Source organism: Panthera leo, chromosome C1 (assembly GCF_018350215.1).
Source record: "Panthera leo isolate Ple1 chromosome C1, P.leo_Ple1_pat1.1, whole genome shotgun sequence".
NCBI lineage: Eukaryota > Metazoa > Chordata > Mammalia > Carnivora > Felidae > Panthera > Panthera leo.
In genome coordinates this window covers 109,907,376-109,919,747 of record NC_056686.1, presented here as the reverse complement: position 1 = coordinate 109,919,747, position 12,372 = coordinate 109,907,376, and the positions used below count along the sequence as shown (strand labels likewise).

General features: G+C 40.1%; 1 protein-coding gene across 2 annotated transcripts in view; it reads left to right on the top strand.

Moving 5' to 3' along the window:
• UGGT1 (UDP-glucose glycoprotein glucosyltransferase 1) overlaps positions 1 to 7,730 on the top strand; it is a 111,267-nt gene extending 103,537 nt beyond the window's left edge. For both annotated transcript variants that reach the window (XM_042954058.1, XM_042954057.1), the window contains 3 exons: positions 344 to 460; positions 944 to 1,109; positions 3,305 to 7,730. In XM_042954058.1, coding sequence (XP_042809992.1) covers positions 344 to 460; positions 944 to 1,109; positions 3,305 to 3,330 — 309 coding nt within the window. In that variant the 3' untranslated portion in view covers positions 3,331 to 7,730. The remainder of the gene's footprint in view (positions 1 to 343; positions 461 to 943; positions 1,110 to 3,304) is intronic.
• The last annotated feature ends 4,642 nt before the right edge of the window (positions 7,731 to 12,372 follow it).

Here is a 12,372-nt window from a genome sequence, read left to right as displayed (position 1 = left end):
CTCTATGCTTAGTTAACTTTCAAGAAGCACTAGTATTTTTTCTTAGAATTGCCCTCATGGAGAGAAGTCTAGGTGTAGGTTATTTTTGAGTTTTAAGCTAAAGTTTTTCAGGTGCTTATCATAGGTAGATGTTTTAGAAGTCCTCTAAACTGTAGTTTTACAAAAAATCACAAATAAGTATTTTAGCTTCTCACAGGTTTTTAGTAGACCCTTTCAGTTCTAAAAAATTGTGATTGGTATGTGATATGTAATGAGCAGCCATTACCGCTAATTTGCTCTGAGTTTATTTCAGTTTCCCTCAGAACTTGAGAGTATTGTGTCTTATTTTCTTTTTACCAAACAGGATTTGCCCAATAACATGATCCATCAGGTGCCAATTAAATCACTCCCTCAAGAATGGCTTTGGTGTGAAACGTGGTGTGATGATGCCTCTAAGAAAAGGGCTAAAACAATAGATTTGGTAAGCTGTCTGTGGTTCTTTTCTACATCTTATTCCAGTGTGATTTATGACTAGATCGTTATTAACACACAGATTCTTCTTTAGTCTTCTCTGTAGTTGTGCAGTTGGGGGACTGTAGCACATCCTGTAGTAACATCCACAGATCTCTGCTGCGTGCAGCAGGCAGCCAGGTTCTCTGGTGTCTGATGGGGCTGTTTCACTACTTACAATCAGTGAAGTTACTACTTGTCCATGGATTATCTCTGTGCCTTGTAATTTTATCAAAGGAACTTTCAGTTCCTGCTTTCCAGTCATTCTCCACAATTTTGTAGAAGCTTTATGTGACCCACTACCACATTGCTTCTGCTGGTCTCTCATTTGGCTCTTCAGTGTTGTTCTTTTTGTTCAGTTCGGACTTAGAATCCAAGAACAGACACATCTTTTAATTCTGTATAATGTGCCCTGTCTTCAGCTTGGTTGAAGCATGTGATTTGGGTTTTACAGTGTAATAATCCAATGACCAAAGAGCCCAAGCTGGAAGCAGCTGTTCGAATTGTCCCAGAGTGGCAGGACTACGACCAAGAGATCAAGCAGCTACAGACCCGGTTCCAGAGGGAGAAAGAGACAGGAATGCTGGACAAGAAGACGACACAGGAGCCACGCTGGGAAGGTAAGTCCAGCGGTCAGCCTTAGGGAAGTACTTATTTGCATTTCTGATTTGTGTTTGTTGCAAAAACAACAGAATAATGAATAAAAGGAATCTCAGCCCTTCCATCCTGACATCAACCAGTGTATATTTTTACTTTCCTTTTTTAGTTGGCCTTCTAAACGTATGTATTAATACAGTTGCTGCCCCCTTTTCTTTTCCCTTATTTTATTTTATTTTATTTTATCTTTTTGAGAAAAGGTGCGCTGAGAATTCTGTTATTTAGGCTCATGAATTTTGTGATATATAAGCTAAGCCTGACATTATTTTGGGGATCTTTTGTCAGATTCCTTGGTTTTTTATTAAATCTGTCCAGGCATTATTAAATGAACATATTTAGGGTCAAGACAAAGTGTATATTGATTTTGAAAAAAAAAGTGTTCTTTCAAAGAAGAATATTGGAGTGGACTTATTTAATTTAGGCTAAGAATAGAAGGGACTAAATCTTAATGTAATATTTTCCCCACTCTTGTGTAAATCTCTAATGGTATACAGTTGACAAAAATCATTAGAATACAATAGTGACCGTTTGTAAACTATTAATAAGCTGAATTCTGGTTTTTTAACATTATTCAGCTCAAAACTAATTCTAAGAAGTCAGTTACAGAACATGGATCTTGAATGATTCACCTAATCATCCCGAAGACTGTACTGTGTTGTTTAGTATCATAAAATAATAATAATAATAAAATAAAAATAATAAAAATAATTCAAATTCGCTATTAACACCTGAAGGATTTCTATCGATACGTGGGTAAATAATGTACAATTCTGTTCAAATAAGAGGAAAACACAAATAAATGAAGTTGAGAAAACAACAGTTACATTAAAGGAATCTGTCATTAATAAATATTCCCTTGAGGGGCACCTGGGTGGCTCAGTTGGTTAAACACCCAACTTAGGCTCAGGTCATGATCTCATGGCTTGTGAGTTCGAGCTCCGCGTTGGGCTCTATGCTGACAGCCTGGAGCCTGCTTCAGATTCTGTGTCTCCCTCTCTCTCTGCCCTTCCCCTGCTTGTGCTCTCTCTCTCTCTCTCAAAAATAAACATTAAAAAAAATATATATACACTCCATTGAAAAAATGTGCATATTGATACTGATAATGCTATTTGTTGGGAAGATGATGAGGAAAGTGCTCTGGGTCTACCTTGCCAAAGCTCTGTGTATTAGAACAGTCCTTGTTAAAAAGCAGAAACCATTAACATGTTTATACCCTCAGTAATTCCTTTCTTGGGAATTTACCTTAAAGAAATAAGTTCACATAAGAAAAAAGTAATAAAAATGGAGAAATTTATTATTTATAAACCAAAATTTTTTTAATTATTATTTTTTTTAATGTTTATTTTTGAGAGAGACAGAGAGTGCTAGTGGGGGAGGGACAGAGAGAGAGGAAGACACAGAATCCAAAGCGGCTCCAGGCTCTGAGCTGTCAGCATAGGGCCTGATGAGGGCTCAAACCCATGAAACCTGAGATCATGACCTGAGCCGAGTCAGACACTTAACCGACTGAGCCACCCAGGTGCCCCTAAACCAAAATTATTTTTTTAAGTTTATTGTTTTATTTTGAGAGAGTGTATGCGTGAGCAAGTGGGGGAGCGGCAGAGAGGGAGAGAGAATCCCAAGCAGGCTCCGTGCCATCAGCACAGAGCCCTATGTGAGGCTTGATCCCATGAACCATGAGATCATGACCTGAGCCAAAGTCAAGAGTCAGATGCTTAACTGACTGAACCATCCAGGCTCCCCAGTAAACCAAAATTATTAAAAACAGTTTAAACATCCAAGAATAGAGAGTGGTAAATGAGCTATACTTTTACTTAGGAAAATGTGTTTGTGTGTTATTAAATGAAAAAAGAAGAATCTTGACTAAAAATGTGTATATTTTTACCAGAAGTAAAGATTGTATTTGTGAAACAGTTCTGCTGGAATAGGGATATGCAGGTGGTTTGTGTTTTTAAAAACAAAAAGGTCTTTTTTGTTTTGTTTTTGCTTTCAAAATATAATACACTCCACACCAAAGCTTCTAAAAATTTCAAAATAGAGATAAAATGGAGGTGGGGCCACAGTTAATAGGTTACAGTACCAGAAGAAATATTCAGTCTGTATTTTTGTCACTTGAGGATAAAACCATTCTATTTTCAATTGTTCTCCTTTTCCATAGGACCTCAGAAACGAGAAGAATTATGATCTTCGCAGGAGGACAGGAAATTGCACCATTTGAAAAACACTTTTTGTATTAAATGCTAGTTTTTTCTGATCTGTCTTTACAACTGCTGATAAACTGGCTGGGCAGGCGTGCCACACCTTTTGATTCTGAGCATTTGATTTTGACTTCTACACGCCGGTGGGCTCTGGATCTTTGGAGTCAAGGCTCTATTGGATTTGTACCTCAGAGGAAGACAAGTGGCTGATCTTTTGGGACTCTGTAAAGAGCAGTCTTCTAACCAGAAGGGAAAATGGCAGAGGCAACTGGAAGAAAATGAGTCCTGTGGTGCCCACACCAAGAGCACACACATGCTGCATCACCATGGGAAGCCGACCCGCCAGAGCCGCCATGTTCTTCCTTACCTCAGTTTACTGACAGCGGAGCTCAGTCTGCAGCCTGCGCTGTGGTGGCAGAAGCTTTGTCCGAGGTCCACACACCTTGAGGTTTATGCCAGTGCGTCCTGTGTCCTTGTGTTCTCTTCCCCAGCAGTGGGTTCATTGTTAAATGGAAACCCAACCAACAATCATGTGTCTTTGAGATTGGCTCCAGGCAATTAATTTGGAGACAGGATGGGGTGGGTTGGGATGAGGGTAGGAAAACTATCAGGAGTAGGATGACTTTAAGGTATTTTGGGGGAGGTGAAGAAGACAGAAATTGGCCATTCCCTTTTATAAACCGTCAGTACCACGTGACTAATTTAAAATGAAAACATTATTCTTATTCCCCACCCAACCCCAGTAAACTTCTTAGGAAATTGTTTTGTAAATAATTTTTCTATTTGTGAAAGTCTTTGCTTTTTCTTCCCACTTTCTTAAAAAAAAAAAAAAAAAAAGTCTGTTATTGATTTCCTCACTGGATACAGCCATAGTGAGCCCCTCTGGTGATCCATCTTGACGGGCTCCAGTCTCCCTCGGGAAGGTCATCACATCATCCACCTTCTGCTCCTCTGGGTGGGGGGCAGGGGGTTCTTTCTCAGACCCAGGCAAAGTTGGCTTTGACTTTTCTCTACGCAGGACTCCCAGAGCTGAGAAGAGGAGAGATGTTGACTGTAATCCGTGTTCCTCTGTACGTGGTCCTCTGTTCCTTTTAGTTCAGTGCTGTGGGCTGCCTCTGGTTTGCCGAAATTGCCGGCACACCACTCTTCTGACAGCACATAGTTGCATCTTGAAGCAGCATCAGCCCTGCTCTTAGTGTCTTTACTTCAGTGGCCCAGAGTGGCCTTTCTGGAGCGGCCTCTCCTGGTGAGCGGACAGTGTTGGGAGGCACCCAGAGGGAGTCGTCTGGTGTGTTTTTGGCCTACATGGGCGTGAGGCTCTAGGGGCTTCCCTCTGTCTGCCCAGGCTGCAGGGTACACAAGAGCACTCCTGTGGACTGTGCCTCCTTCCATTGCAAACCATTTTTGTCCCTAATATTTTGCCTGCTTTTTACAAATGTGAGGAGGGGCTGCAAATGATAGCTGAATCCTCACTCTTCTAAGCCACGGAACATAGGTTTTCAGTCTTTTTTAGAAATCAAAGTCTTATGGCAAATATCAAGTAATTTATTTTTTTCTATAGTCACATAAGCAAAAGTTAGCTTAGGAGTCTCTCAGTCAGTCAGAAGGAGCTTTTATAATTCCATTAAAAGTTGGGAAGAAGGGAGCTCAAATTTTTAGATAAATGGATCCAAGACTGAAAAGGTCCCTCAGAGTCATTGCTGTTGACAGAGGCTGTAGCTTGAGTTACCCCCCCCCCCGCCCCCCCCTCCCTGCCGCTCACTGGTCAGAGCAGCTGAAGGGATAGAATCAATGAGAACAAAAAACATTTGTTTAGCCTCATCTTGGATCGAAGAAAAGCTGTCAGAGAGCCTTCTCCCACCACCACTTCAGTCCACCCGTGAACAGAACTGTGTACTTTCCGAGTTGATTTTCTGGGAGATTGAGTGGGAAATACTAAAGTCACTGGGGTGTGCTTTTTAAATGCTGGTTCCCTTGGGACATGGAACATGCCACCTTTCTCCATGTCTTTCCACCAGGTCTCTTATGCATATTCCATGTGAGGAACGTACAGTGTGAAATTTGTTCTCCGTGTAGTGTGTGTCCTCACTGCTCTTGTCCGTCACCACCCTAAGCACAAGTCTTACCAGTAGTTGTTTCTAAGTGTGTAAGACCTCGTTTGCTTTTGAAGTGGTGTAGGGCCTTCCTTCCTTCTCTTGGTTCATGTGGCAACAGCATCTTTCAGGATGAACCTCTAATGTCCTAGGAAATGATAATACCACTAAAATTTGGTCTTGGTCAGCTTTGTCCATTGACTACTGTGCGAAAGCAAATTGTGACCCAAAAGATAGAGATTTTTTTCCCAAGAAGCAAGAATTGATGGCACTGAAATGCTCAAGGTTCTGGAAACTGTTCACAGTGCATTGTTTTTAACCATCATTTTTATGGAACGGGATTTGTTGTCTCTCATCATGCCATAATGGGAAATTTTCTTTATGAATCAGGGCCAGTGTGATGTGAAATAATGTGACATGTCCGAATGACATGCAACATGTGAGTTTTTATGTTCTACGAACAGTGGCATTTGAGACCAAACCCCATTCACACAGCCTGCTGCTGGAGCTGAGGAGGCATGCCTATGTGTGTTTTACAATTGAACTCAGTACTGACCACACCGAGAATGATGACACATTAGTTTCCCATAAGGATGATAAGGTGTAGAATCTCAAGATGTGGCGTTTCTAACGGAAACATGCAGATGTTTGCCTACCTACTATGTGTATATGCCTCGAGGTAGGCCCTTGTTTCGTGAACTCAGCTAGTGGGAGAGCAAAGATTTTACATATGTTTCAGAAATAGTTTCCAGGAACGGAGCTTAATGAACTCTGCTCTCCTCCAGTCCTCATGCTGTGAACCATGTGGAGGCTGTGCTTGAAGGAACAACTTCTGTCTGGTTGCAGGACGTGGTGCCTGAACGAAGGTCCGGAAGCTGGCGGTGTGAGTGGGGTTTTCAGAAGGGACGGGCCCAGCTAATAGGAAGGAAATTCCATTGTCCTTTAGCTGGGAATCATACTTGACTGCCACTGTAATTTGGAACAAGTCAGACACCACCCTCCTAGGATTCAGTAAAATTCCTCTTACCCTACATCTCCCCTGTGAGTAAACTCGGGTACTTGAAAGTAGCCCTTTTCTAAAATTGCCATGAATGAGTCACAAGGGAATTTCTAGTGTGTTTTTCTGATTCCAATGTTAATGCTATGGCGTCAGATTTCATGGAGATGGAAATGTTCTGCTAAATCACCTGGTAAACTGGTAGATCATTTGGTAAATGGAAAGTTTTTCTTGGCAACAACAGATGGAAGGTGCATTGTGCACAAAGTAATTTAAGTATATATTCAACTGTTGTATAATTTTAATTTTTTAAGTATTTGATTTTATGGGGACATTTTTGTGGGATGATTAGAGTTAAATATAGCTGTCATGTGTCTAGTTTGGTGGGATAACATTTTTTACTTAAATTCATGTTTTCCCTGTCTTGATGTAGTGGGGGAAGATCTCAATCACAACTTTGGTAATTGCCTGATTGAATTCAAACAAATTTGACTTCATTAACTCAGGTTGTAATTAATATTTCAGACTATCTGGAGGATACCAATTTCTCTTTCATTTGCTATTTGATCTCTTGATCTAATTCAGAAATGACACTTGTGGGTAGTAGTGAGTCAGTGCACTAAGTAGATGGTCTCTCCCCTTCAGGGTGCCATTGAGTGCTGACAGTTTATAAAACGAAACCACAAAATCAGCTTCAAGCAGCGGCATGCTCCCCAAAAGTAGCACATTAAGCTTAAACTCCCTGATACTGATTTTGCAAGCAAGAGGCTGTCTCCTGAATCTTAAATTACCTAGCAACATAGAGGCCAAATGTGGAAGATTTAAGAAGAAACAAGTTGGGGTATGAGCTAAGGCCTTCATCCCACCTGTAATTTATGCATTGCCTTACTCGTCATTATTTAGATGTCCAGAGAAGTGGGCATAATTCCTCGTCAGAGTAAAAGTAGCAAAATTCAAGGCAAATGATTTGGGAAAAAGATTATCAAGTACCATGTTTTCCAACCAGTTATCCTTGATGATAATGAGGTAAACATAGAAAAAATGAAAAATACTAGAATTTTTAAAGGAAAGTATGTATTTAGAAAACCTTCTTTATAACTATTCTGTTTTACTGTAATCCTGCTCGTTAAATGCAACATAGGTGCAGGTGCTGCCCCTTGCTTGGGAACAAGTACCGGGGCCCTAGGTGTCTGCAGAGCCCTCTGCACCCGAAGTGAGTGGAGAATGAATTTCCTGGTACTGTAATGAAAATAAGGTCTGCTCAACACAATAAACTTTTACTTGTCTTCTTTAAAACTGTCTGGTTGGTCATTCGGCTTTTATGTTTAGGAAGGACATATCATTAGAGCTCAAAATCCCACCGTTTCATCTGACAGAAGAAGCAAGCCTGCAGGAAGGAGAGCTTTATCTGCACATTTGCTCTGGTGATGGAGCTGGGTCCAGCTCCACCAATTCTCACAATAGCACCCGTGCCTCTTGAAGGTTGCCAGCCTTGGAGAACTGCCACAGGCAGGATCTTGTAGGCAAGCTGCCCCAGGGGAGCTCACCATAATGGGCAGGGTGGCAGAGTTTGAACATTTTGCAGATTCTCTAAACTATTCTGGGGCCAGACTTGAAGATATGGTTCCTAACATTCAGATGCTCATTGGATACTGCCAGCCAGTGTATGGAGTGCTCCTGCTGAGGTGGAGGTCAGGGAGGGGGACTTGGTGGCTGTGAGAAGGCAGCAGAGGGCCCCTCAGGTGGAAGAGAGGAGGGATTTCTTTGGTAGTCAGGAAAAGCTTCTACAAGGAGATGATGCTTAAAATGATGTCTGAGGAATTATCCAGGTAGGGTGTGGGAGGTGGGGATAGAGGGAGGAGCAGGAGCTAGTTTGTCTCATTTAGAGAGCTGCAAGTGAACCTAGAGTCCATAGTCAGGAGAGAAATTCTGAGGCAGGGATCTGAGTTTGATCCCAGGGCCACAAGAAAGCCCGAGTGGTTTTTAACTGGGTACTGACAGGAAGTTGGCTTTTTCTTGTAATAAACTTTACTGGTAAATAGCACATCTAGGCCCAAGTACACAAACATACATCTTGGTAGGTTTTCAAGGTGAACAGACTTAACCATCATCAAGATAAGTAAAAAGAAGATTGGATTTTTTCAAAACTAAACTGTTTTGAGAGAGGGAGCTAGAGCGTGTGTGAGCTGGGGAGAGGCAGAGAGAGAATCCAAGGCAGGCTCTGCACAGGGGCTTGAGCTCATGAACTGTGAGATCATGACCTGAGCTGAAATCAAATGCGATGCTCAACCGACTGAGCCACCCAGGGGCCCCAAGGAGGTTGAATTTTATTTTAAACAACATTTAAACATCTGGCTTCCTGTAATGGCCAGAGTGTCTTGTATCAGACTAACTCTCCTACCAATAATTATATACATTTTATATACGTTTTTGAAATGCACTGTAAATTTTGAAATGCACTGTAAAGTGAGGAAAGTGACCAGAGACAAGCAAAACTGGAGGGGACTCATCCACTGAAAGAAGAGTAACACACTGGACAAGATCACATTTAAGTGACGGTTCCTCATGTAGCCCCACAGGGAATACAATAAAAAGTGGCAATCTCACAAGGTTGAGGAGCCAACTCAGAATTCAGGGTTGTTGGAGCAGCTTGGAAATTGAAAGGGAAATTCCAGAAAGAGGAAAACACAGAGCCTTGAGTTCACCTGTCATACTCCCCTCCAATTCTTGGTTGACTCCTCCTAAATTATGCATGAGTTGGGTAGGATTCCAGAGAGCCCAACAGAAAGCAACTGGAAGTCTGGAGAAGGTCAGCAGAGATTTCAGCAGATGTCTGGTGCTGGGGAGGGAAAGTTTGGAATTTATGACCCACCAGGTTAGAGAGACATAGTAAATTTTGGGGGCTTTCATTGAAAACCTGGAAAGCCATGCTTTAGAATGAGAACCACATCTGAGAACACTGGTTGAGGCCCTAGGACTAAGGGCAAAACTAAAACAGACCCACTCTACTAAAGCCTAAAATTGAGCCTTCAAAAAAAATCAAGGTGATCTGCTAGTAACTTGACTGCCTACTAAACAAAACTCAACAATTCAGTCTCCACACTGTATCACCCAGAATGTCCAGTATACCATTACAAATCAGGAGCCATCAGAAGAAATGTATGACACACAACCAAGAAAAAATCAAACAAATCCCCCAATAAGCAAGATGTTGAAATTACTGAATAAGAATTTTAAAATAATTATAAATACCTTAAAGGATCTATAGAAAAGGACAGACACAAAGATGAAGATGTGGAGAATTTTACAAGAGACATACAATTTTTAAAAGTCTCATGGATGGGCTTACAATATTAAACACTGCAAAAGAAAGGATCAGTGAATGTGAAGACAGGCTAATAGATATTATCCAAGTTGAATAGCAAAGAGGGAAAAAAAAAACATAGATAAATGAACAGAGATGTAACAACTTGTGAGGCAATAGTGAAAATATAAAATATGCTAAGTGGAACCCTAGAGGAAAAAGAAAATATTTGGAGGAAAAGAAACAAGCAAAATGTTTTGGAGAAATATTAGCTAAAAATTTTCAAAATGTGATTAAAATATCAATATCCAAAAACCTCAGTGACCCTCTGTAATAGTTTTTAAAAAAATTCTAAAACCAGTTTTGAGGCCCTGGCTAGAGACCAGTGAATTATCTTGAGCATCCAATTAAGTTCATACCATCAACCACTTTACTGGTTGGATATGCACATTCTGGGCCACTGTACACCCACCCTAATCGCCCAAAACCATATACCAGACAGCTAGCGGCAGCTCCCAAGCCCCAGAGCCCACTGGAATTGTTCAAATTAGCTAGTCCTAATCTTTTTTACCCTTCCTTGCCCATTCATTCCTGGGGAAACCATTATAAAAATTCTTTCCCACTGTTCCTATCTTGCCTTTTTCTTCAAGACCAACTCTAGTGTTTCCCCTGAGTGATCCTGCATGGTGTGAACTGTGAGCATCACAGAACTCTGACACTCTTCGGGTTTCTAACCATATGTCACCCCACCACCCAAAAGCAGGATAAGTATACAGGCCACACCTTAGGCACATCTTAGTCAAATGCTGAATACCAGAGATAAAATCTTTTCAAAGTAGCCAGGAAAAATAAAAAAGACACATGATACACAAGAACAGCAATAGGAATGACAGTTGACTTTTCAGCAGGAGAAAAACAGATGACAGCAGAATAACATTTTTAAAGTGCTGAAAGAAGGCAAAGCTGTTTTAGCATTCTATGTGTGGGGGAAATGTTCTCTGAGAATGAAAATGAAATAAAACATTTCAGAATAATTGAATGCAAATAAAATTCATTCCCAGTAGATCTGGACTATAAAAAATGGTAAAGATCCCTCAGGCTAAAAGGGAAATGATGCCAGATAGAAATTCAGATCAACAGGAAAGAATGGAGAGTACTGGAAATAGTAAATATGCAGGTAAATATACTATTTTTTTCTTTAAGATATTATTGATTGCTTAAACCAAAATTGATACCTATATGTCATAAGTATAATAGTTATATAGATAGAAGTAAAATATATGACAATTGCACAAAAGATGGGAGTTATAAGATTCTTATATGTGAATTGGTGTGATAGTAATGCAAGATAAACTGATAAGCTGAGGAAGCATGTTGTTTTCCCTAGAGTAACCATTAAAAACCAAATATGAAGTTATAGCCCTCCCCAACCAAATGGGAGATAAAATTCAGTGCTTAAATTTTTTAAATAATAAAAAAAAAAACCCTATAATAATCAACCTGATAGAGGCAAGAAAGCAGGAACAAAGGAACAAGTACAGAGGAGATAAATACTAAACTAACAGCTAAACAGCAGACTTTAAACTGAAAAAAATCAAGATTTGCATCATATATTAATAGTTTTAAATATTCTAAGTAAAAGGCAGAGATTTTGAGATTGTGTTTTAAAAAATAATTTACAAGAATTAACAGTTAATACAAATAGGTTGAAATTAAGAAATATACCACACAAACATAAGAAAACTGGTGTGGCTATGTTAATGTCAGGCAAAGTGAAATTCAAGACATTACCAGAGGTTTACAAAAAGGACATTCTATAATGATAAAAGTCAATCAAGAAGACATTAACAATCCTAAATATGTATGTACCTAATGACATTAATTTACAATGCATATGGGGTCAATCACTATTAAAGTGGGAAAAGCTATTGCAATAAACTATTTTGGAACTCTGGAACATGTTTGGACACTTAGAACAACCAGCATAGTGCTTCATGAAGAAGCTTCTGATCTTGTGTGAATGGCATGCATGAACTAACTACCACTTCCTATTTTTTTGGCACCACTGTGGCCATGGGGACAGCAGCCTGTGTTCTTGGAGTAGATGGGTGGTGCTGGTGTGGACAGAGATGACCTTGTTCTCAAAATATTTGGATCCATACATTTGAGCTGATCTAGTGATATGTGAGGAACTGGCACAGATACTTGCCTTGGTTTGGGCCCTCAGTAGCAGTGGCTTACACTGGTGTCATCCTTCAGAAGACTTACAGAGACAGGACCCTCTTCTTTTCCTTGTTGGAGACAGACATTTAAAGAAATTGTTCTCAGGTCACTGCTTGACTACAGAGATAATGGGATAGAAACTTCAGGAACCACACGAAAGGGATATATACTTTGCAAAAATGGTTTGGGAAAGTCACAATCATATGGCTTTGCCCTCAATAAACAAATATCATCAACCCCTGAGGATTGGGAAAATCAGATTTCCAGATTTAGCATATTATAAAATCCCAGAATGTCCATTTCTTAAAAAAAAAAAAAAAAAACAAGTGAAAAACATAAAGAAACAGAAAAATATGGCTCACCCACAGGAAAAAAACGATTTGACAGAACTATCCTTGAAAAAGCCCAGAC